This window comes from Leuresthes tenuis, unplaced genomic scaffold (genome assembly GCF_036924035.1).
Source record: "Leuresthes tenuis unplaced genomic scaffold, fLeuTen1.0.hap1 SCAF_9, whole genome shotgun sequence".
NCBI lineage: Eukaryota > Metazoa > Chordata > Actinopteri > Atheriniformes > Atherinopsidae > Leuresthes > Leuresthes tenuis.
Genome location: NW_027325363.1, coordinates 1,677,662 through 1,704,737, shown reverse-complemented (window position 1 = coordinate 1,704,737; position 27,076 = coordinate 1,677,662). Strand labels below are relative to the sequence as shown.

Below are 27,076 nucleotides of genomic sequence, written 5' to 3'. Positions count from 1 at the left end.
GGTTCTGTAGCTTTACTCCACCCTGTCTCTTGACACATTTGGTGGCTTCAGATGGTGTCTTTTGTTCATCAGTAATACAACAAAACCCTGAAAAAAAACTTAAAGCCCAGATTAAGACTCACTGTACAATTATTCGTACTGAAGCAAACCCAAATGGAGCAGAAGGTAACCTGCAAACAGCCCATTTACTCTACTTTACTTTGTATTAGCTTCACTTCAGTAAAATATGAACCAAGAATGGACACACTACTGGTATCACTCTTGCATTTTTTAATTTGAAATGATGTATTAAAGTTTTCTCTTTGCTGAGACTGAATCTCTACATCCTGGTGTGCACTGTGCACTGTTAAATGTTAAATGTCACCAACAAATGCAGGAAGGGAGTCACTTTAATCACAGCAAGCAGCTGATCTGACAGATATTTTCTAAATAAATCCTACATCACCAGCATGATCCTTTGAGATCAGCCACAAACAGGCTCTGGAGACGATTGGTTCCCACACACATTTAACACACTGGAAATATTAAATCAGACTTTTATTTAATTAAGTACACATGGAAGTCAACCCATGATATGCATATTAAGCTGAGGCTCCATCCGTCACACGTCTGCATGTTGTGCTCCATCCATTTCATGGGGCAACAGGTTTAAATTATCCTCAGAATATGGTATTTAGTGCCACCAAAGAGCAGAATCAACCTGACCTCCAAGGCTGGGTAACCTCATGAGCATAAAAAACAGAAAAAGGGATTTAACAGGAACAAATATTCATTTTACCTTTTGGTCAAGCTCAAATGAACTGAACTTCATGTGTTAAAACTGCTTAATCTTACAGTCAGACTGTGGTCAGTTCGGATTACAAGCCTCCATCGACATGCAGGCGCTCTGTTCCCTCCTTTGCACACCTCCATATTATCCTTCCAGCTGTGATTGAACACCACTGAGATGCTCAGGCGTCAAATGTTCCCAAAGAGAAAAGCAGGCCACGAAGTTTCCACGAGAAGTCCTTCAACAATACTGCGAGTTCACCATGTTGAGCGTCGACAGGAGATCTGCGAGGAATGTTGTCACGTTGTTCTCCGTGAAAAGTTCACACTGACGACACTCTGATTCCTTCTGTGGAGAGAGACAGAAACACAGACATGTCACAGATACATGCTGACATTAACAGATCCTGATGGAGCAGAACATCAGAGGTCCTGATCCAGCCCTCAGTTCAGAGCTGACGTGTGCAGCATCCACATTTACGCCGATAATCACGTCTTTAGGGTCCTAGGCTGTTCCTACGGGAGTCTGATGCCGGTCAATAAATCAGAATCGAGCATTAAGACCTGCAGTGTGAATGTGAGTAAAACTGGGAAATAATGAAACCATAGAAACGACCACGAAGAAGCAAATCAAGACCAGGCAAATTATTTCAACCAAACACTCAAAACCCAAGAATCCAAACCAGAAAACAATGGAATCCAAAGTGCAAAAGATCCACAAATCCCACCATAAACTGAAATTAAATAACAGCCTTCACGCTGTTGCTGGGATGTTTCATGGTTCACCAACACATTTTTCATTTTTATTGCTGCCATCTTGCCTCACAAGAGTTGCCCAATTCCACAGGAGATGTGTGAGCTTGTTCCTCACAGTCCGTTTTAAAGTTTGATGACTCATTTGTCTCCCAGGATGTTGTTTTAATACAGAGTTCCAGCTGTTATTTTGTCCCATTCTTCCTGCAAACAGGTCTGAATACCAATAATGACCAAATTACACCAAATAATGTCCGAATTACACCAAATAATGACCGAATTACACCAAATAATGATCAAAATATACCAAATAATGACCGAATTACACCAAATAATGACCAAATTACACCAAATAATGATGAAAATATACCAAATAATGACCGAATTACACCAAATAATGATCAAATATATCAAATAATGACCAAATATACCAAATAATGATCAAATATACCAAATAATGACCGAATTACACCAAATAATGACCAAATTACACCAAATAATGATCAAAATATACCAAATAATGACCGAATTACACCAAATAATGACCAAATTACACCAAATAATGATCAAAATATACCAAATAATGACCAAATTACACCAAATAATGTCCGAAATATACCAAATAATGACCAAATTACACCAAATAATGATCAAAATATACCAAATAATGACCGAATTACACCAAATAATGATCAAATATACCAAATAATGATCAAATATACCAAATAATGACCAAATATACCAAATAATGACCAAACACTTTGTTTCCTTCTGCCGTTAAAGCCGCTCTGACTCTGAGGAAACCAGGTGATGCAGAGTTCCAGCTGTTATTTTGTCCCATTCCTCCTTAAACAGGTCTTAAGGTGTGCAGCAGTGCGGGGGGGTGGTTGTTTCTCTGCTGGGGACAGGTCAGGACTGCAGGCAGCCAGTCCAGCACCCGTACCTCTTCTTCCTCAGCCAGGCCTTTGGACTGTGGCAGAATGTGGTTTTCCATGGTCTGCTTGAACAATGCTGGGACGTCCCAGGAAAAGATGTGGCCTTGAAGGCAGCATATGTTGCTGTAAAATCTCAGTGAGCTTTTCTGCATTAATGCTGCCGTCACAGAAGTGGAAATGAGCTTTGCCCCCTGATCCAACCCCATACCATCACAGAGCCTGGCTGCAGGGACTGGTTGCTGACAGCAGGCTGGATGCTGCTTTTGCTCTTTGCTCCATTTCTTCCAACAAAGATGTGGAATACTGATGGGTCTGACCACAGCACACGTTTCCACCGTGTGACGGTCCATCCCAGACGCCTCCGAGCCCAGAGAAGTGGACGAAAGATAAATCAAATCCAGACTGAGAGCCAGATAATCCTGAGTAATGACGCCTGATTCCCACTGACTGGATCGGTGTATCTTAAATCAAAGTCAAAGCGAACTTTATTGTCAATCAAGCTTTGCAACAGTACATTGCAAGCAGACTGAAATTTCGTTTATCAAACTCCAAATGAGTTAAAATTTGACATACAACTAAGACATAACTGTATTGAGACTTACACTAGACCATAAAGTGCAGTTGATATCAGTAAACGGTAACATATAACAAGCAGCAGAAGGCCCTGTGGGGATACATTCTAGACTGTCAGTGTTTCAAGAGTCCATTTAGGTCATAAGGTCATGCCCTCAGGAGTGAGTTCAGCAGTCTGATGGCCTGTGGGGAGAAGCTGTTGCTGAGTCTGGTGGTTCTACAGCGCATGCTGAGACCGGCTCTCCTCATCCTGCGCAGAAGGTGGAGACGTTGCTGTGCTTTTTCGGTGGTCCATGTCAGGTCAATTGGTTAATGAACTGACCTCATATTGTTTAACCACTTGCTTCCTCTGAGTGTTTTGCAGATGAAGTAGGAGGTTTCTGCAGATGGACGTAGAACTTTGACTGATATGTGAACATCCTCCTCTGAACACGAACTCTGAACCATCAGAATCTAGAAGCTTGAAATTCATTGTGTTCTGTTGATACTCAGCGCCGTGAGGTTCCACTTACATTTGATTTTTAGATCCTCATGATCTAAGATAATAGCCAAAAAGAGTCTCCAGTCTCCAGATTCTACAGTTTCCAGAGTCTCCAGTTCCATAGTTTCCAGAGTCTCCAGATTCCACAGTTTCCAGAGTCTCCAGTTCCACAGTTTCCAGAGTCTCGAGATTCCACAGTTTCCAGAGTCTCCAGTTCCATAGTTTCCAGAGTCTCCAGTTCCATAGTTTCCAGAGTCTCCAGATTCCACAGTTTCCAGAGTCTCCAGTTCCATAGTTTCCAGAGTCTCCAGTTCCATAGTTTCCAGAGTCTCCAGATTCCACAGTTTCCAGAGTCTCCAGTTCCATAGTTTCCAGAGTCTCCAGTTCCATAGTTTCCAGAGTCTCCAGATTCCACAGTTTCCAGAGTCTCCAGATTCCACAGTTTCCAGGGTCTCCAGTTCCATAGTTTCCAGAGTCTCCAGTTCCATAGTTTCCAGAGTCTCCAGATTCCACAGTTTCCAGAGTCTCCAGATTCCACAGTTTCCAGGGTCTCCAGTTCCATAGTTTCCAGAGTCTCCAGTTCCATAGTTTCCAGAGTCTCCAGATTCCACAGTTTCCAGAGTCTCCAGATCCACAGTTTCCAGAGTCTCCAGATTTCCACAGTTTCCAGAGTCTCCAGTTCCATAGTTTCCAGAGTCTCCAGTTCCACAGTTTCCAGAGTCTCCAGATTCTACAGTTTCCAGAGTCTCGAGATTCCACAGTTTCCACAGTCTCTGGTTTCCACAATTTCCAGAGTCTCCAGTTCCACAGTTTCCAGAGTCTCCAGTTTCACAGTTTCCAGAGTCTCCGGTTTCCACAGTTTCCAGAGTCTCCAGTTTCACAGTTTCCAGAGTCTCCAGTTTCACAGTTTCCAGAGTCTCCAGATTCCACAGTTTCCAGAGTCTCCGGTTTCCACAGTTTCCAGAGTCTCCAGTTCCATAGTTTCCAGAGTCTCCAGTTTGACAGTTTCCAGAGTCTCCAAATTCCACAGTTTCCAGAGTCTCCAGATTCCAGAGTCTCCATATTACAGGGATATTGCATGTTATCTGGGATATGACGTAAAATCTGGGAAGACTGGAAACAGCTGGTGAGTCACACCAGTTTAATCCCTGCAGGCCAGACGATACCAAACAAGGTTGAGCAACATTCATTCAACTTTACTCACGTTTTGGAATTCAAAGCTTCAAAATAACAACAAGAAGATAAAAGACACAAACTAGAGCCCTTTCAGCCCAACTGTTGGAGCAGGCGTCCCATGTGCTGAGGAACAGTCGTTTCCCGACACAGCTGGCACAGGCTGGGGCCTCTAAACTACATGTGTTCCCCACTCTCTGCCCCCTCTTTTACAGATTATAACCGTTTAGAAAAGCAGCGTTTCCTGCGTGACTCATGAAAAAGTGAATTGCAGCTGTGTGGTGTGTGTCTAATTTAAATAAGCTTACCCCCATCGTGTAATTTAGAGTCAGTCATGGGAAATCAGACCGATTTTCAACGATAAAAGTGATCGTTTATGAGTTCAAGTGAGATTTTCAAACTGCTGCTGCTGAAATGTGCTCGATAAAACCATAGCATGTGCCGGCTGTTCACACCAAGAATGCCAATGGGAAAATAATAATGTAGTCATTAAGAAGTTGAGCTGAGTCACTGTTTCCATTCAGGACAGAACAAGTAATATTCAAAGCAGCACTTCAATAGAGCTGCATGATCCTACATGGTTAAAACTGGCACCTTCTGCAAGTAATTACAGGCTAAACAGTCACGGATGCAGCTCTGAACATGGCGCCGTGTCAGTGCAGCATTTCAGTGCATGTCGAGTTTCAGAACCAATTTAATCTTGATAAAACCCCCCAAATTCTGACTCCTGAAGGCATTTTTAAGCAGTCAATTGTTCAGCCGACCTGATGTTGTCTGAGCCTTTCAGGGCACCAGGGAAGCTGGAAGATGATCTTTCCAGAGTCTCCAGTTTCCAGAGTCTCCAGTTTCACAGTTTCCAGAGTCTCCAGTTTCACAGTTTCCAGAGTCTCCAGTTCCATAGTTTCCAGAGTCTCCAGATTCCACAGTTTCCAGAGTCTCCAGTTCCACAGTTTCCAGAGTCTCCAGTTCCATAGTTTCCAGAGTCTCCAGTTCCACAGTTTCCAGAGTCTCCAGATTCCACAGTTTCCAGAGTCTCCAGTTCCACAGTTTCCACAGTCTCCGGTTTCCACAGTTTCCAGAGTCTCCAGTTCCATAGTTTCCAGAGTCTCCAGTTCCATAGTTTCCAGAGTCTCCAGTTTCACAGTTTCCAGAGTCTCCAGATTCCACAGTTTCCAGAGTCTCCGGTTTCCACAGTTTCCAGAGTCTCCAGTTCCATAGTTTCCAGAGTCTCCAGTTTCACAGTTTCCAGAGTCTCCAGATTCCACAGTTTCCAGAGTCTCCGGTTTCCACAGTTTCCAGAGTCTCCAGTTCCATAATTTCCAGAGTCTCCAGTTCCATAGTTTCCAGAGTCTCCAGTTCCATCGTTTCCAGAGTCTCCAGTTCCACAGTTTCCAGAGTCTCCAGATTCCACAGTTGCCAGAGTCTCCAGATTCCATAGTTTCCAGAGTCTCCAGTTCCACAGTTTCCAGAGTCTCCAGTTCCACAGTTTCCAGAGTCTCCAGTTCCACAGTTTCCAGAGTCTCCAGTTTCCACAATTTCCAGAGTCTCCAGATTCCACAGTTTCCAGAGTCTCCAGTTCCACAGTTTCCAGAGTCTCCGGTTTCCACAGTTTCCAGAGTCTCCAAATTCCACAGTTTCCAGAGTCTCCAGTTCCACAGTTTCCAGAGTCTCCAGTTCCACAGTTTCCAGAGTCTCCAGTTCCATAGTTTCCAGAGTCTCCAGTTCCACAGTTTCCAGAGTCTCCAGTTCCATAGTTTCCAGAGTCTCCAGTTCCACAGTTTCCAGAGTCTCCAGTTCCACAGTTTCCAGAGTCTCCAGTTCCACAGTTTCCAGAGTCTCCAGTTTCCACAATTTCCAGAGTCTCCAGATTCCACAGTTTCCAGAGTCTCCAGTTCCACAGTTTCCAGAGTCTCCGGTTTCCACAGTTTCCAGAGTCTCCAAATTCCACAGTTTCCAGAGTCTCCAGTTCCACAGTTTCCAGAGTCTCCAGTTCCACAGTTTCCAGAGTCTCCAGTTCCATAGTTTCCAGAGTCTCCAGTTTCACAGTTTCCAGAGTCTCCAGATTCCAAAAGTCTCCAAAATTCTGACTCCTAAAGACATTTTTAAGCAATCGATTGTTCAGCCGACCTGATGTTGTCTGAGCCTTTCAGGGCACCTTGGAAGCTGGAAGATAATCTTACAGCTGCTTAGTTCCTGGTTAACATGCAGAAACTTGTGATATATTACACTGTGTTATCTGTTTGAAGGTCCCATGGTTTTCTGGATTATTTGCAGTGTTAAAATCATGTATTGCTGCCTTAAATATTAAGGTGTCAAACTTCTGCTCTGCAACTTTTCACTCACACGTCACAGTGATTGAAAAGTTATCCCGTTATAAATGTGTTTTTTGTTGTGAGTTGACCCTTCTCAGCTCCCCAAAGACCCAGAGAGACTGAAGCTAAAGGTCGAGGCTGTTCCAACACAAAAAGAGCACGAGTCTGAGCCTGAATCTGAGACGTAGGACTGCATTTTAGTCCAAACATCGAACAGGTACTGCTGGATCTCACGTGTTGTCACGCTTGAAAACGTAGTGTTTCTTAGAGCCTTTTCTTGTTTATGTGTCGTAGCTTCCCCTGAGTCCCCTTCAGCCAGATCCTCTTGGTCTCGGGAGGAGGTTTCCCCCAAGTTCAACTTCTCCCTCGCTCTGAGGCAGCTCATTTTTTGGACTCATGAAGCGTGTACAGCTAATCTAGAGTTACCCACCGAAGATTCAGAATCATGTCAATTGCTCTCTTTTTCCCCCCGTTTAATTTCTCAATTGATTTTATGTCCATGTGACATTATTGTGGTTATTAACTTGTGTTTCCCTGTTCCAGCAGGTATCCTTTGAATGGTGTTATGGTGTTTTTCCCCCCTCTTTTCCCTCTTTTCGGATGGACACCCTTCCTGGTTCTGGTTCTGCCAGAGGTTTCTTCCTGGTTCTGCCAGAGGTTTCTTCCTGGTTCTGGTTCTGCCAGAGGTTTCCTCCTGGTTCTGGTTCTGCCAGAGGTTCCTTCCTGGTTCTGGTTCTGCCAGAGGTTTCTTCCTGGTTCTGGTTCTGCCAGAGGTTTCTTCCTGGTTCTGGTTCTGCCAGAGGTTTCTTCCTGGTTCTGGTTCTGCCAGAGGTTTCTTCCTGTTAAAGGGAGTCGTTCCTTTCCACAGTCCCTCAGGCTCAGGACGGGAGATTGGACTGAAGACAAGTTTCGGTCCAATCTGTTGGTTTCCTTAGCTCGGATATTATTTTTGAATTGGCTCCATATGAATTAATTGGATTCTGATTACAATGAATTGAATTCCAATTGGCTTGAATTGGACTTTATTACTTAAGTTCCTTGAGATGATAATTGTTGTAATCTGGCGCTTTATAAATAAAACTGAATTGAATGTCCTTTCACAAAGAGAAACAGAGAAAGAGGAATTGTTGGTACAGATGTGTGTTGCTTCCTGCTCACCTGGTTGATCAGCGACGCCAGTTTCTTCAGCTGGACATTCACTTTCCTGGTTAAAAAGCGTTTGAGGCCGCTGAGCTCCAGCTCCTCGGTGAGGACTTGGATTTCAGCTGCATAACATTTCAGGGTGGAGACGGGGCAGTTCTGGTGGAGGTGGAGAAAGAGAAAAGGGTGTGACGGCACATTCTCTTTTAGCATCACCGGCTAAGTGTTGCTAACAGCTTGAATCAAGGAAAACACAAATTTATGACAGATACTTGGATACTTTTCTGTATCCAACCCTCTCTGGTCTCATATAAAATAAATAACCAGAACCGCACTCAACAGATCTGAGCTCCAAGAGTGAAGGAACCATATCAGCTCTGTTAGACTTTTTATTGACCATAAATAAATGTCACAATGCTACAACAGACAGGCCTTGTCTGCTTTCGAACAGCTGGGTGGCAACACCCATTCCAACATTCAAACGTCCCAGGTGAGTCCCTTCTTTCTGTTCATGCAATTTAAATGTTTAACACATGTTTACAGATAAGCGTTATTAAAGACACAAAGTCTGGGCAACTGGAGGAGGAGAAGCAGACCGCGGTGGTTTTTAATCACACACTCCAATGCCACTTGTTTCAACTTTCAACTAATCCAGGAAAAAAAGGCTTACAAACATGGACCGAAACGGCTCCATAACACGCACAAGAATCCAAAAGAAACGAAAGTTAACTAAAAGAAAGCAACTAAACAGCATGAAGTGGTCAAAATCGGTTTTACGCATGCCTATGTGCGTCTGGCACATGCGTCTTCGGGCTCTCCCACGTTGGTTTGTGGATGAAAGCTATATGTTCAGCTGTAAAAACAATCTCTACATGACATTTACTCCCAGGTGTGACCAGTTAGGTCCTTAAGATATCAACAGGCTGTATAAAGCTGTGTGTTTGTGCCAAATGCGCAAAGCCCATCCGCGCGATTGGAGCGATTACTCATAAATCACGTGAATAACATGAATAAACGTTTTTACTGCATTTTGTTGTGTTTTATACGTTCTATGCTGTCATTTCTCTCCTCTCCTATTGGCAAGGCAAGGCAGAGTGCTCGCAACTGTGTCCTGTGCAGTAGCCGTGATATCTGTAATTGCAATTATTACTTTTGCATATGATGACAGCGGGCAAAAGACGCATGGGCTCTGTGGAGAGCTCCGCTCCTGCTGGCTGCTGACAGCTCACTGACACTGTATTTCTGCTTAATCAGTTTCAGCCAGAGTTACATTAATATCTGTATTTTTATATTTGACATTTCAGGGGATTTTGATAATAGATTATTAAAGTTTGTTTGCGAGGCTGATATGCCGGCGCAAATACGCGCGCCGGCATATCAGCCTTCATTAGTGTAAAATGTTTTAGGTAAATAGGCTATTAAAAGGAACTGTCGGAATGGCGGTATGTTAAAAAAAAAAAAAAAACATACCGCCATACCGACCATAGGAGGAAAAAAGTGTCGGAATGGCGGGACGTTTAATAAAAAATTAAGTGTCGCCATTCCGACAATTGGAGGCCAATGTCGGAATGGCAGCATGTAACCCGAACAGCTAAGCTATTGCATAGAAATCCTACAATCAGATCCATATTTTGAGACAACAGGCTGCAGAGTTATTCTGTCGCAACTCCATCTAATATGAGCTGGAACTCGCTCGAGTCCTGGAGCACATTTGGCCGCTGTCCAGCTTCCCATTGAGGAATATGAGCTTCATCACACCAGCAAGCAGGAAGTTCAAAGCTGCGGCCCACCCTCCCAGGCTGTTAAAGGCTTTCATCATTCATCCTTTCGAGGCACGTGTTCGGATGCATTTCACCCTTAAGCTGAATACTTGACTAAACTGCCTTCAAACTTCATCGCCTCGGTTTGCCTGCCTGAACGTGCACACTTTGTAGTTTTATTGAGGGGATAAAGCAGCTGGCGAGCTTTGCTCCTTTGCCCGTGAGTGTGTAAACTGCAGATAATAGAGAGGAGATAATCTGTGGATAAGTGAAAACACACTCACCTCATAGTCCTGAATGGTGGGAGTGTAGAGTCTGCAGTCCATCAGCCTCTGTGGACAAACGCAAAGTTAGCTCCGCAGATGATGCTAATCAGCAGCTGCCTGGGATCCAGGCTCAGGGACAACACTTTTTCACATGTCTGCACTGTGTGAGTGTTACTTCTACATCAAACTTTTACATCTAGCATTAATATTTGCACACATTCAGGTTCCTGAGAAGATAAATGCCGCCCTGATATTTCTTCTTTCACTTCCAGGTGGTTGATATGGTAAAAAATGACAGTAAATTACAGTAAAAAGATTCGACATGATGAATTTCATCTATTGAATAGGAATTCTGCTGGTTTTTGTACTGCTGAACATGAAAATAACGCCGTAAACTAACACAATGCCACAGGTTTTCAATGGTGACTCACATTTAATAAGTGATTTTACTGTTACATGTCATTTTCTTGTTGTTTTTGGCACTTTTTCCTTATATATTATCTTCCTTTTGTTGTTTCTGTTGCTGTTTTACACAGAACAGACCTCTTGGCTACGTTTAAGTCTCAAAAACAACATGGATTTGCATCAAAATTTCCCTTTTTCAGATATATAATAATAATATTTGCACACATTCAGGTTCCTGAGAAGATAAATGCCGCCCTGACATTTCTTCTTTCACCTCCAGGTGGTTGATATGGTAAAAAATTACAGTAAATTACAGTAAAAATATTCGACATGATGAATTTCATCTATTGAATAGGAATTCTGCTGGTTTTTCTACTACTGAACATGAAAATAACGCCGTAAACTAACACAATGCCACAGGTTTTCAATGTTGATCACATTTAATAAGTGATTTTACTGTTACATGTAATTTTCTTGTTGTTTTTGGCACTTTTTCCTTATATATTATCTTGCTTTTGTTGTTTCTGTTGCTGTTTTACATAGAACAGACCTCTTGGCTACGTTTAAGTCTCAAAAACAACATGGATTTGCATCAAAATTTCCCTTTTTCAGATATATAATAATAATATTTGCACACATTCAGGTTCCTGAGAAGATAAATGCCGCCCTGACATTTCTTCTTTCACCTCCAGGTGGTTGGTAAAAAATTACAGTAAATTACAGTAAAAAGATTCGACATGATGAATTTCATCTATTGAATATGAATTCTGCTGGTTTTTGTACTACTGAACATGAAAATAACGCCGTAAACTAACACAATGCCACAGGTTTTCAATGGTGACTCACATTTAATAAGTGATTTTACTGTTACATGTAATTTTCTTGTTGTTTTTGGCACTTTTTCCTTATATATTATCTTGCTTTTGTTGTTTCTGTTGCTGTTTTACACAGAACAGACCTCTTGGCTACGTTTAAGTCTCAAAAACAACATGGATTTGCATCAAAATTTCCCTTTTTCAGATATATAATAATAATATTTGCACACATTCAGGTTCCTGAGAAGATAAATGCCGCCCTGACATTTCTTCTTTCACCTCCAGGTGGTTGATATGGTAAAAAATTACAGTAAATTACAGTAAAAATATTCGACATGATGAATTTCATCTATTGAATAGGAATTCTGCTGGTTTTTCTACTACTGAACATGAAAATAACGCCGTAAACTAACACAATGCCACAGGTTTTCAATGTTGATCACATTTAATAAGTGATTTTACTGTTACATGTAATTTTCTTGTTGTTTTTGGCACTTTTTCCTTATATATTATCTTGCTTTTGTTGTTTCTGTTGCTGTTTTACATAGAACAGACCTCTTGGCTACGTTTAAGTCTCAAAAACAACATGGATTTGCATCAAAATTTCCCTTTTTCAGATATATAATAATAATATTTGCACACATTCAGGTTCCTGAGAAGATAAATGCCGCCCTGACATTTCTTCTTTCACCTCCAGGTGGTTGGTAAAAAATTACAGTAAATTACAGTAAAAAGATTCGACATGATGAATTTCATCTATTGAATAGGAATTCTGCTGGTTTTTGTACTGCTGAACATGAAAATAACGCCGTAAACTAACACAATGCCACAGGTTTTCAATGGTGACTCACATTTAATAAGTGATTTTACTGTTACATGTCATTTTCTTGTTGTTTTTGGCACTTTTTCCTTATATATTATCTTCCTTTTGTTGTTTCTGTTGCTGTTTTACACAGAACAGACCTCTTGGCTACGTTTAAGTCTCAAAAACAACATGGATTTGCATCAAAATTTCCCTTTTTCAGATATATAATAATAATATTTGCACACATTCAGGTTCCTGAGAAGATAAATGCCGCCCTGACATTTCTTCTTTCACCTCCAGGTGGTTGATATGGTAAAAAATTACAGTAAATTACAGTAAAAATATTCGACATGATGAATTTCATCTATTGAATAGGAATTCTGCTGGTTTTTCTACTACTGAACATGAAAATAACGCCGTAAACTAACACAATGCCACAGGTTTTCAATGTTGATCACATTTAATAAGTGATTTTACTGTTACATGTAATTTTCTTGTTGTTTTTGGCACTTTTTCCTTATATATTATCTTGCTTTTGTTGTTTCTGTTGCTGTTTTACATAGAACAGACCTCTTGGCTACGTTTAAGTCTCAAAAACAACATGGATTTGCATCAAAATTTCCCTTTTTCAGATATATAATAATAATATTTGCACACATTCAGGTTCCTGAGAAGATAAATGCCGCCCTGACATTTCTTCTTTCACCTCCAGGTGGTTGGTAAAAAATTACAGTAAATTACAGTAAAAAGATTCGACATGATGAATTTCATCTATTGAATATGAATTCTGCTGGTTTTTGTACTACTGAACATGAAAATAACGCCGTAAACTAACACAATGCCACAGGTTTTCAATGGTGACTCACATTTAATAAGTGATTTTACTGTTACATGTAATTTTCTTGTTGTTTTTGGCACTTTTTCCTTATATATTATCTTGCTTTTGTTGTTTCTGTTGCTGTTTTACACAGAACAGACCTCTTGGCTACGTTTAAGTCTCAAAAACAACATGGATTTGCATCAAAATTTCCCTTTTTCAGATATATAATAATAATATTTGCACACATTCAGGTTCCTGAGAAGATAAATGCCGCCCTGACATTTCTTCTTTCACCTCCAGGTGGTTGATATGGTAAAAAATTACAGTAAATTACAGTAAAAAGATTCGACATGATGAATTTCATCTATTGAATAGGAATTCTGCTGGTTTTTCTACTACTGAACATGAAAATAACGCCGTAAACTAACACAATGCCACAGGTTTTCAATGTTGATCACATTTAATAAGTGATTTTACTGTTACATGTAATTTTCTTGTTGTTTTTGGCACTTTTTCCTTATATATTATCTTGCTTTTGTTGTTTCTGTTGCTGTTTTACATAGAACAGACCTCTTGGCTACGTTTAAGTCTCAAAAACAACATGGATTTGCATCAAAATTTCCCTTTTTCAGATATATAATAATAATATTTGCACACATTCAGGTTCCTGAGAAGATAAATGCCGCCCTGACATTTCTTCTTTCACCTCCAGGTGGTTGGTAAAAAATTACAGTAAATTACAGTAAAAAGATTCGACATGATGAATTTCATCTATTGAATATGAATTCTGCTGGTTTTTGTACTACTGAACATGAAAATAACGCCGTAAACTAACACAATGCCACAGGTTTTCAATGGTGACTCACATTTAATAAGTGATTTTACTGTTACATGTAATTTTCTTGTTGTTTTTGGCACTTTTTCCTTATATATTATCTTGCTTTTGTTGTTTCTGTTGCTGTTTTACACAGAACAGACCTCTTGGCTACGTTTAAGTCTCAAAAACAACATGGATTTGCATCAAAATTTCCCTTTTTCAGATATATAATAATAATATTTGCACACATTCAGGTTCCTGAGAAGATAAATGCCGTCCTGACATTTCTTCTTTCACCTCCAGGTGGTTGATATGGTAAAAAATTACAGTAAATTACAGTAAAAAGATTCGACATGATGAATTTCATCTATTGAATAGGAATTCTGCTGGTTTTTGTACTACTGAACATGAAAATAACGCCGTAAACTAACACAATGCCACAGGTTTTCAATGTTGATCACATTTAATAAGTGATTTTACTGTTACATGTGATTTTATTGTTGTTTTTGGCACTTTTTCCTTATATATTATCTTGCTTTTTTGTTTCTGTTGCTGTTTTACACAGAACAGACCTCTTGGCTACGTTTAAGTCTCAAAAACAACATGGATTTGCATCAAAATTTCCCTTTTTCAGATATATAATAATAATATTTGCACACATTCAGGTTCCTGAGAAGATAAATGCCGCCCTGACATTTCTTCTTTCACCTCCAGGTGGTTGATATGGTAAAAAATTACAGTAAATTACAGTAAAAACATTCGACATGATGAATTTCATCTATTGAATATGAATTCTGCTGGTTTTTGTACTGCTGAACATGAAAATAACGCCGTAAACTAACACAATGCCACAGGTTTTCAATGGTGACTCACATTTAATAAGTGATTTTACTGTTACATGTAATTTTCTTGTTGTTTTTGGCACTTTTTCCTTATATATTATCTTGCTTTTGTTGTTTCTGTTGCTGTTTTACACAGAACAGACCTCTTGGCTACGTTTAAGTCTCAGAAACAACATGGATTGCATCAAAATGTACTTTTTTCAGATCACTAGTTGCTGACTTCTGCCCCCTCGGCTAAACTCCCAAAACGAACCACACGTCCTATTCAAATCCATTACTTTAAACATCCTTCTGGACAGCATGAAAAATAAATAGATGTCATCTTTCTCAGCTCAAATGCATAGTTCTCTGAAGCATGACGGGTGGCTGGCCCACAATTATCGAGCCCAAAAGCCTTCATGTTAACGACATTATAGCGATTTCAATTAAAAATGAGAAAGAAACATTGCTGTGATCCATTGTAGAGGAAGCAGGGAAATGTTCAGAGACAAATGAATGATGGTAGGAAGATGTTTTAATCAAATAAATGAGGAAGAACAGGAAGAACAGGAAGTCTAAAGAGCCAAAAGAAAGAAAAACAAGAGGGAAGAGATGGCAACGGAGTAGAAAAGGGCCGAGGTGAGCAGAGGCAGCAGGTGAGTGATTAAGAAGAGGAAGGCCAACATCCAGGGGTGTCCAAACTAAACCAAAGAGCGGAAACAACACGTCTTACACAGAGGCTGCAAACTAAAACAGACACAACCTGAACTCCAACAGAACAGAACCAAATCAAGAGCAACTGAACCTGAGCGTTGCACAGAGACTAAAAGGCAAAGAATAAATCAGACCAAACTAAAACCCCAGAAACACAGCAAGAACCCACAAATCTGAGATTTTTGGTGATGGAATTACATTCAAAATAGGAGGTAAAAAGCTTTGAAAACTGTACAAAAACCAAACTGCTTCAATAATGGTTTGACTTTACCTCACATTTAAATCACAATATTATGTGTTTTATCAGTGCTATAAGGACAGTTTATTAGTGCTATAAGGACAGTTTATTCTTTAAATATCAGTCAATATTGTTTAACTGCAGCACCACTGAAGTATTAAAGTTTCTTTGGTGCCTAAATTGAATTTTCGGTCCGTTTGTACCGCCGCAGCTTCACCGTTAATATTCGTTAATATTCGATAATATTCGTTGATATTCGTTGACATTCGTTAATATTCGTTAATATTCGTTAATATTCATTGATATTCGTTGATATTCGTTAATATTCGTTGATATTCGTTAATATTCGTCGATATTCGTTAATATTCGTTGATATTCGTTGATATTCGTTAATATTCGTTGATATTCGTTAATATTCGTGGATATTCCTTGATATTCCTTGATATTCGTTAATATTCGTTAATATTCGTTAATATTCGTCGATATTCGTTAATATTCGTTGATATTCGTTAATATTCGTTGATATTCGTTAATATTCCTTGTGCTCCCTGTTGTTGGACCAGGCTGCAGATCCGGAAACATGGGCTGAGTTTAACTCTCCACCCCTGTCCACATACAGAACAATGAAGCCATTTTGTTGGAAGTTTTAGCTCTGCAAACTGCACCAAAAGCAGCGCACCATCAGCTGTACGGTGCACGGGTCAACAGGGAGGATGCATCGGTGCAGATATGGAGCTATGGATATGGAACATTCACAGCTCATTACCGGCATTTTCTTACACATTCACATTATCCTGTGAGCAAGAACTCCTCCTCCGATGTCTCAGCTGTCGTTTTCTGTGTGAGATTTATGAGGTTTTTAGTGGGATATGAACTGGATAAGTTGTAGTGTGGCTTTCTTTTTGGGTATTACCGAACCCAACATGGTGCAGGCCATGGTCATCTCCCACCTTGACTCCTGCAACGCTCTCCTAACTGGTTTCCTAACTGGTTTCCTAACTGGTCTCCTAACTGGTTTCCTAACTGGTCTCCTAACTTGTCTCCTAACTGGTTTCCTAACTACTTTCCTAACTGGTCTCCTAACTGGTCTCCTAATTGGCTTCCTAACTGGCCTCCTAACTGCTCTCCTAACTGGTCTCCTAACTGGTTTCCTAACTGGTCTTCTAACTGGTTTCCTAACTGGTTTCCTAACTGGTCTCCTAACTGGTTTCCTAACTGGTCTCCTAACTGGTTTCCTAACTGGTCTCCTAACTGGTTTCCTAACTGGTCTCCTAACTGGTCTCCTAACTGGTTTCCTAACTGGTCTCCTAACTGGTTTCCTAACTGGTCTCCTAACTGGTCTCCTAACTGGTTTCCTAACTGGTTTCCTAACTGGTCTCCAGCCTGTGAAACCTCTGCAGATGGTCCAGAACGCGGCGGTGCGTCTGGTCTTGGATCAGCCTAAAAGAACACGCCCCCCCTCTGTTCATTGAGCTCCTCTGGCTGCCCTTAGCATCAGATCCAAGTCCCTGATGTTAGCTACAAAGAGCTTAATGGAACGGCTCCATCTACTTGAAGGCTCTTGTAAAGGCTTCTGTCCCAACTGGGTCCCTCCGTTGGTCCCAGGATTGTCGTCTAGCAGCTCCTACACCACGCCTAAGACAATCCAAACTCTGTTCATGTGTCGTCCCACGATGGTGGAATGACCTACCGAGCGCTACCAGAACAGGGGCGTCCCTGTCTATCTTCAAGAAGCTCCTGAAAACCCAGCTCTTCAGAGAGCATCTCCTATCCCAGCACTTACCTTGTACTTCCCTCCCCCCTCTATCTCTGCACTTTATCTTTCTGCACTTCCTTCTATGCCTGCACCCTATCTCTACTCTGTCCCCTCTGACAGAGTCGGACTCCTGGGTTCCTTCTATGTAGCTTATTGTTAGCTTTTTATAAAGCTGTTATATCTTCATTTGTAAGTCGCTTTGGATAAAAGCGTCTGATAAATACAGAAACATATTTGCCTTAAAACTACACATTGGCTCTAAGAATAGCTGTTTTCCAACCGTTGCTGTCATCGTCTCTGGGTTTTCTGATCTCTGTTTTGGGGTTTGGTCCTCATGTCCCTCAACGCTGGCCCTGGGGGCCACTGCCTTCCTCGCAATATGTTAGAGGCGCCCTGCTTCAACACACCTGACTCAAATGAATGGGTCATTAAAGGGGCCTGCAGAGGCCGTTTGGGGCTGCAGTTAAGAAACACTTTCTCCTGATCAGTGTTTTAATCCTGTCTTGGGGTTTTTCTTTGTCCTCTGCCACATTGGTGTCTTTCTAAGCTTCTGTTCTTGTCCCTTCATGTTGGATTGTGTAACTTGAATTCCTGCAACTTACCCACGTTACACACCTGGGCTGTATGGTTAACAGTGCTGCAGCCTTTTTATCGGTGCTGTACTAGAAAAAGAAGCAGCGACCCCCTAAATCTGCTCAATCGTCCTTATTCCCTCTGCACTGAGCTGTAATGGCTTTATGGGTTTTTCCCTGATAGAATTTTATCAATTAGAGATAAAACCCATTTTCTAATGCAGCAGTGGGCATAATCCTAAAGTCTGTTGCTATGACATTAGAAAGTAACAAAAGGCATTATTGAGACCGTTTCTGTCCCCTCAGTCTGACCGAATGAATGCAAACAGTCAGGGTTCCTCAACCATCAGCAAGTTAAAGATGTTCCACCCCTTATCAGTGCCTTTGGCCTCAAACAGATCAGCTTGTCTTCATCAGCTGGGTCTGAATCAAAGGCCTTTAAGCTGCTGTCTTTCAACCATTCCTGAAAAAGCCAACTCTTCGTTTTAGCCAGTTACAGACCAATCTCCAACCTGATTTTTGTCTCAAAGATCATTGAAAAGGTTGTTTTAAATCAACTGATAATCCATCCATCTGCTCTCTCATGCTTGGCTGTGGCTGGGTTCTGGGTCTGAGGTGGGCGGAGCCTGCATTGCTCCTCCACCACACCTGTTCCTGATAGGAGCTGCAGGAGCAGCCAGTCCATGACAGATCCTCCCACTGAGTGGTAAATCGGTCTCTATATGATTCTTCGTATAATTCTCCAAGTGTCTCTGACAACTCCCTTTTCCTCTGGCGTCTACCTGCCTCGCCTGCTCCTCCCTCGTCCTGGTTTCCCTGCACCTGTCTCACCTGCTCTTCCCTCGTCCTGGTTTCCCTGCACCTGCCTCACCTGCTCGTCCTGGTTTCCCTGCACCTGTCTCACCTGCTCTTCCCTCGTCCTGGTTTCCCTGCACCTGTCTCACCTGCTCGTCCTGGTTTCCCTGCACCTGTCTCACCTGCTCGTCCTGGTTTCCCTGCACCTGCCTCACCTGCTCGTCCTGGTTTCCCTGCATCTGCCTCACCTGCTCTTCCTGGTTTCCCTGCACCTGTCTCACCTGCTCTTCCCTCGTCCTGGTTTCCCTGCACCTGTCTCACCTGCTCGTTCTGGTTTCCCTGCACCTGTCTCACCTGCTCGTCCTGGTTTCCCTGCACCTGTCTCACCTGCTCGTCCTGGTTTCCCTGCACCTGCCTCACCTGCTCTTCCCTCGTCCTGGTTTCCCTGCACCTGCCTCACCTGCTCGTTCTGGTTTCCCTGCACCTGTCTCACCTGCTCTTCCCTCGTCCTGGTTTCCCTGCACCTGCCTCACCTGCTCGTTCTGGTTTCCCTGCACCTGTCTCACCTGCTCTTCCCTCGTCCTGGTTTCCCTGCACCTGTCTCACCTGCTCGTCCTGGTTTCCCTGCACCTGTCTCACCTGCTCGTCCTGGTTTCCCTGCACCTGCCTCACCTGCTCGTCCTGGTTTCCCTGCACCTGCCTCACCTGCTCTTCCTGGTTTCCCTGCACCTGTCTCACCTGCTCTTCCCTCGTCCTGGTTTCCCTGCACCTGTCTCACCTGCTCGTCCTGGTTTCCCTGCACCTGTCTCACCTGCTTGTCCTGGTTTCCCTGCACCTGCCTCACCTGCTCGTCCTGGTTTCCTTGCACCTGCCTCACCTGCTCGTCCTGGTTTCCCTGCACCTGTCTCACCTGCTCGTCCTGGTTTCCCTGCACCTGCCTCACCTGCTCGTCCTGGTTTCCTTGCACCTGCCTCACCTGCTCGTCCTGGTTTCCCTGCACCTGTCTCACCTGCTCTTCCCTCGTCCTGGTTTCCCTGCACCTGTCTCACCTGCTCGTCCTGGTTTCCCTGCACCTGCCTCACCTGCTCGTCCTGGTTTCCCTGCACCTGTCTCACCTGCTCGTCCTGGTTTCCCTGCACCTGCCTCACCTTATCCTGGACGTCCCAGCCAGCCATCATCTACAGCCGACCTGCTCGCCTCGGATCCAAAGCGCTCTTCCCTCATTCCTCCATCTCATAAATAAGGACTTTTCACTCCCTTTGGATTATTCAGCTACATTACGGAGGATCGCTCTGACCCTCCACCTGCAGAATCCAACAGTGCCTGGATCCGACTGAGCCACCGCCAAAGTTAATAAACCTTTTCCCTTTGTGTCCTATTCAGTCTGCTTTTGAGTCCGGCTTGTGCTCACGCTGTGACAAACTGTGGTTTCTAAAATATCGCTAAGTAAATCAGGAGGGAGAGCTTCACTCACATCATCTGACGGTCTTAACTTTTACATTTACCTGCTGTTTAAACTATATTAGTACTTCATGAATACTGCTTCTGTAAGTATTTTTTTTCAAAAGCACTTTGTTATACTAAATAAATACAGTCGAGGTGATTTTTATCTGAGTTGAGGCAGAACAATAAAGAATTAGTTCAGTAAAACTTCAGTGTTGTGGAGAGCGCTCTTAATAAAGTGTTCCCATCTGGAAACAGGAAACTTGTGCTGCCATGTTCTTTTTAGAGAGAAGAGGCTTTCTCCTGCAGCCCTTCCAAACAAGCCGTCCTTGTTCAGTCTTTTTCTAACTGTGCTGTCATGACCTTTAACCTTTAACATGCTAACTGAGGCCTGTAGAGTCTGAGATGTAGCTCTGGGCTTTTTCACCTTGGGGTGACCTTTAACCTTTAACATGCTAACTGAGGCCTGTAGAGTCTGAGATGTAGCTCTGGGCTTTTTCACCTTGGGGTGACCTTTAACCTTTAACATGCTAACTGAGGCCTGTAGAGTCTGAGATGTAGCTCTGGGCTTTTTCACCTTGGGGTGACCTTTAACCTTTAACATGCTAACTGAGGCCTGTAGAGTCTGAGATGTAGCTCTGGGCTTCTTCACCTTGGGGTGACCTTTAACCTTTAGCATGCTAACTGAGGCCTGTAGAGTCTGAGATGTAGCTCTGGGCTTCTTCACCTTGGGGTGACCTTTAACCTTTAGCATGCTAACTGAGGCCTGTAGAGTCTGAGATGTAGCTCTGGGCTTCTTCACCTTGGGGTGACCTTTAGCATGCTAACTGAGGCCTGTAGAGTCTGAGATGTAGCTCTGGGCTTTTTCACCTTGGGGTGACCTTTAACCTTTAACATGCTAACTGAGGCCTGTAGAGTCTGAGATGTAGCTCTGGGCTTCTTCACCTTGGGGTGACCTTTAACCTTTAACATGCTAACTGAGGCCTGTAGAGTCTGAGATGTAGCTCTGGGCTTCTTCACCTTGGGGTGACCTTTAACCTTTAGCATGCTAACTGAGGCCTGTAGAGTCTGAGATGTAGCTCTGGGCTTCTTCACCTTGGGGTGACCTTTAGCATGCTAACTGAGGCCTGTAGAGTCTGAGATGTAGCTCTGGGCTTTTTCACCTTGGGGTGACCTTTAACCTTTAACATGCTAACTGAGGCCTGTAGAGTCTGAGATGTAGCTCTGGGCTTCTTCACCTTGGGGTGACCTTTAACCTTTAGCATGCTAACTGAGGCCTGTAGAGTCTGAGATGTAGCTCTGGGCTTTTTCACCTTGGGGTGACCTTTAACCTTTAGCATGCTAACTGAGGCCTGTAGGGTCTGAGATGTAGCTCTGGGCTTCTTCACCTTGGGGTGACCTTTAACCTTTAGCATGCTAACTGAGGCCTGTAGAGTCTGAGATGTAGCTCTGGGCTTCTTCACCTTGGGGTGACCTTTAACCTTTAACATGCTAACTGAGGCCTGTAGAGTCTGAGATGTAGCTCTGGGCTTCTTCACCTTGGGGTGAACTTGCTGGGACGTCCACTCCTGGGAAGATTGACAGCTGTCCTGAATGTTTTCCACTTGTGAATAATCTTTCTCTCTGTAGAATGATGGACTCCAGATAGTCTGGAAATGGCCTTATAACCCTTCCCAGACTGATGGGCAGCAGCAGCTGCTTCTCTGAGATCATTGCTGGTGTCTTTCCTCCTTGGCATCGTGTTAAACTGACAGAACTCCTGCTTTTATAGAGCTGCTCACACTGACTGAGGATCAGTTAATCAGAGCATTGATCAGCAGCTCCTGGCTGCTTTTTACTGTGGAAGCAATGAGGGTTCACTTAGTTTTTCACTCACCGCTTCTGTGTTTTGTTCAATAAATAATGTAAAAGTCTCAACTTTCCACTTGATCTTAACTATAAACTGATGTCTCTCCAGGAGTTAAAGTCGGTTTTTTTTTGCTGTGTTAAGGAATTATGTTTTAGCTTCTCCAAAGATATCATGTTACTGCTACTGCTTCTGCGTGTCTTTCAGATTAAGAAGCACAACAACACTCAATAAGAACCAAAGCGATGATTAAAACTCGTACCTCAGCAGCGGCTTTGTCCCGGAGCAGCTTCACTCGCAGGATGATGTCTTGGGAGCAGGGTTTTTGCAGTGGAACCGCGAGGAGGCACACAGAAAACACAACCACACTCACGAGAGCTGACCCCCCTCTCAGCATGGCACGAGCAGCAAAACCATCATCTGTGTCACATTATCCTTTGCAGACATCCTCAGCAGCGTCCACGGCTCATAGCTCGTGTGAAACGGCACGAGGGCTGGGAGGTTTGCACAATCAGAGGTCCGGGTGTGAAGCTTCACATCTGCATGGTTCTGTAATCCTGCAAGGTGCCAGATCCAGACCAACTGAGGGGTTCTTCAGCCACAGCTGGACAAAAGACAAAGCAGATCAGTTTATTCTCATCGAAATACGCCAAAGTGGCTGCAAAAGTCATCAAAAAGTTCAACTTCAGAACCTCCAGAGGGAAATAAGAAGCTGAATCCCGGAGGGAGAAAACTAAAATCCATGAGAGAAACCACTAATTATCCTTGAGTTCCAGTTAATTCGTTTGAGAAGCAGACGCATGGCAGCTGATGCCTCCCCCGTGCACGTGGGACTCGTGCACTCAGTGTGCAGCAGCAGACAACCGCTCTCATTTTCACTCTCATTCCACTGTCACTTTTCTTTTTCTGCTGCTGCAACCTCCCCCTGCTCGCTCCTCCCATTCCTCCTGCTCCTCCTCCCGGGAGTACGGGGGTTTGCCTTCAGTTACGTCACTTCTCAACAATTTCCTTCAGCCTCGAACTTTTGATTTCAGCGTCTCGGTTTCCTTCGAAGCACGGCCCTCAGATTCTGGATGTTGGCGTTCAGTGAAGGAAAAGCCATACACCTCGTTAATCTCATTTAGTCAGGCACTATAGAGCTGTCCAAATAAGGTTCTTATCAAAGAACAACAAGCGAGTGACAGAGAGTTACTCAGCATCCTCTCGCTGATAACAGAGGCTCAGTCTGGTTTGCATTTAACTGCATTTACTGAAAGCAGAGCAGCACACATCCATCCATCAACTTCAAATCAATGAATCAAGTTTTCCCTCCTTTTGCTTCCTTCTTTGTTCACCTACTCTGAGCTTCCTTCTTCCTCCAGTCCAAAGACGTCTCGTGGCCTTGACTGCAGTCATCCACACCCTCAGTCTTCCTTTATGTTGTAACTCCATGTTAAACCAGCATTTTTACACCGTTATCTCATAGTTATGGTTTGTGAAACGGCCATTTCTGTTTCCTACTCCTGTTGTTTTTCACAGAAAAACAGACTTTGATTCACAGCTGGACTCACAGCTGGACGAGCTACCGGGAACATTTGGTTCTGGAACAAGTTCGTGGTTTAAAAATATACTTTTATGACTTTTTCACCTTCCTTCGGTTGATAGAGGTCATCCATAAAACAATTTACCTCTCACCCTCAGTTCAGTCCAAATGTTCAGTAATAAACTTCACTGATTTATGGGTCTTATCTTGTGCAATTGATCAATAAAAACCTTCTTATCAACATCTTTAAGGCGGTTCACGGACCAGACTGGAGTCAGTTCAGTTCAAGTCAAGAAGAAATTATCAAGAAATGATGTTGCTGCAGCTTAAATGATCATTAAAGATATATTATAGCTGGACAACAAAAGGAAATAAAATACAAATCAGCTGAAAAACTAAAGAGACCTGCAGCACATCCCACTTTGTAATGTTTCCTTCTGCCAACACTCCCTCGTCCTTTACACTGAAACTCCTCCAGGTTCCCTGAATGCTTTCATGATATTCTGCTCTGTAGAGGCAGAAATATGCAGATCCCTTCCAGTCTTTCTCTCAGGAACTTTGTTTTAAACACAAACTGGAGCTCCTCTGAACATCTTTGCTGCTCAGACTGTCATGGAGGCTGATTTAGATGCATAATGACTGTAGTCTGTCTTTGAAATGATGAATATGTCTGCTTCAAATAGCATAATTAGATATTCCTTTCTTTTTAATGGTCATAAATCACACCACAACAGCTGTTATAAACAGCAACATAGTGCTTGTGTTTCCACTTCACTTCAAAACCAGAAAGATAAATCAAATCCAGACTGAGAGCCAGAAAATCCAGAGTAATGACGCCTGATTCCCACTGATTGGATCGCTGTTGTTTAACTGAACTAACCTCATGTTGCTTAAGCACTTGCTAAATTGAGTGATTTGCTAAATATGCAGATCCCTTCCAGTCTTTCTCTGAGGAACATTGTTTTAAACACAAACTGGAGCTCCTCTGAACATCTTTGCTGCTCAGAGACTCTGTGATGGAGGCTGATTTAGGACCAGATCAGGGTTAAAATCCCACTAAACTGCCCCCGTCTCAGCCTATTTTAAAATGTGTTACAGGCCTGAAATGATTGGATATGAATAAATTAGAACAACAATTTTTTTCAAAGTTTGATCAAGAAAATAAAAAGTTAAATACAGAACATTTTTTAATGTTTAACTGAGATGACATTTGGTTCAGTCTGAACTATTCTGCATACCCCCACAACAGTCCCTACATCCCTGCAGCTACTGCTCGCAAAACATGGTGAACAAAGTACAGAAATAGGCTCAAAATATTCTCTATTCATCCAACGACACATCTGCTAAATCCAAATCTGTTAATTTACCTTAAAAAAAACACCACATTTGCATTAAAGAAAGCAAAATAAATGCTCTTACCCAGAGAAAATCCAGCCAGGAGGCAGACATACACCTTTAATGTTGAAGAGTCGGTGTTTACCGAGTTCAAACCAAAACTGAAAGTGAATAAATGGCTTCAGAGATAAGCTAGCATCCCACAGTTCAGATTGGGTCTGTACCAACGCCGCCTTCGACCCACCTTAACACAGTCTGAAGTTACCTGACAGGATGTGCGTGTTGCCCGGCTCGCTGGGTGTGGTTTCTCAAGGGAAACGGATCAAAAATAGCATGTGTAAGGTGACATGCTGGCTGTTGGTCAAAGATAACAATCAGTCACTGGTTTCTTTAGAGACTTCAGAGGACTGCTGATTAATCTTCGCCCACAGGAATGTTTTTCTCAGTTTCTTTACATACCTTTAGGTTTTTGGACTTTGTTTTAAACAAAGCTGCAATGGAATCAGCTGCTGAGTTCATTTTAGTTGATGTCTAGACTCTATTTTGAAGGTGAGCCATGGAAGGTTTGTTCATCACTTGGATTTTGTCAGGAAGAGACAAGCAGGAGCTTCCATTTTAAGAAGCTATTATGGCAACAATTACGCCTCCTTCCTGTTCGGCCTTTAAAGTGATTTGAGACTTTAAAATCCTGATTTCAAGAGAACTTTCTAATCGATTCCTCTATCTGATAACTTCTGATCAGAGATTAAGTTTATACCCTAATTGGGGCTCTGGTTACCATGGTGACCAGCATTTTCAGACGGACATACAGTTAGCAGACAGAGGCAGAAATAGAGCTTCAAACAAACACTCACTGTGTGAAAAAGATCCGTTTTTATGACGGTGGTGTATCATCCCACAGCTGTAGATGGAGCCGAAGAGCGAAAAAACAGCCAAAGTCTCCAGTTCTACCGAATTCAAAGAGAACTCGGGCATAATGGGAATAGACTGGAATCTGTGTGGGTGCGTTTTTAGGGTGAGTTACGGTAATACGGGAAAAAGACAAAGGCGTCGATGTTTGGATGAATAAATCCCTTATGAAGGGGAGAAATTAAGAGCATAAAAGCGGTTTGAAACATGTATTCTGGATATGTTAAATGGTCAAAGTTCAGAGCATGTGGAATAAATGCAGCCAAACCGCAACAATCTGTGGAAAACTCCCCAAAAGAATCATGTAACTGAAACTGTGATTGTATAGTCACCTACGGGGCTCCATATCTCCTCTCTTTTTTGGATAAATTGCAAGAAAAAGCCACCCCACCCTAAACACACACAGTGAAAACAACTGCTTCTGCACCAAAGTTTTATTTTACGGAATGAGGATTTATTTATATTTCCCTTTTTTTTAACCAGTACTCAAACACATGATCTATCAGGTTTGTTACCAGCGCCCTGCAGAAACCTCACGTCTCACTCAGGGTCATTTTTGTGTTAAATATTACATAATTTTTTTAATTCAATACAAAGATTTATATAAACAGATTTATATTTGCTTATATTTCTTGACTTTCTGTCCCCCAGAGCACCGTCTAAGCCAAAGATGTCCAAAGTCAGTCCTCGAGGGCCGCTGTCCTGCAGGTTTTAGATGTTTCCCTGCTTCAAAACACCTTAAATGGATTAAATGGATCTCTTCAAAAGATCGTTAAGTCCTGCAGCAGCCTGCTAATGATGCATTGATCTGAATCAGCCCTCGAGGACCGGATGTGGACATCCTAAGCTGTGGATGTCGTAAAACTAACCTTTAACAGTGCGTTTTACTTTGATGGGAATGACAACATGTGAATATTTGGGTAAAATCTGTTTAAACTGATCTGTTGATGCACAACAGATCAGAGTGACGACAGAGACCGAGGTTCCTGGAAGACACCTACGTTAGCAGATTGTGTAAAGTACATAAATACGTACAGAAGCACAGCAACAGAAACATGTAGATACCTGCTTTGCCTGAAGTTAAAAGAAAACCTACCAGACACGTCATTTTAAACCAACACACGCACATACACACAGGAAGCATGAACCCAGGAGCTGAGGACACTGTGCAAAAAATACCAACTTTAAGGATATTAAGTGCCGAAAGGGAATAACGTCATAAATAAAAATAAACTAAAAAAAAAAAAGAATAAACATGGTTAAACAGATGTAGATTACAAAGAACCACAGTTAAACACTGGC

General features: G+C 42.4%; 1 protein-coding gene across 1 annotated transcript; it reads right to left on the bottom strand.

Moving 5' to 3' along the window:
- Positions 1-1,009: 1,009 nt before the first annotated feature.
- Positions 1,010-22,466, bottom strand: il15l (interleukin 15, like). Its single transcript, XM_072392914.1, has 4 exons — positions 22,271-22,466; positions 10,180-10,227; positions 8,154-8,294; positions 1,010-1,117 (listed from the first exon to the last, which is right to left on the bottom strand). The coding sequence occupies exons 1-4, from the start codon at positions 22,403-22,405 to the stop codon at positions 1,010-1,012; spliced, it is 432 nt and encodes a 143-aa protein (XP_072249015.1). The 5' UTR covers positions 22,406-22,466.
- Between the last annotated feature and the right edge of the window lie 4,610 nt (positions 22,467-27,076).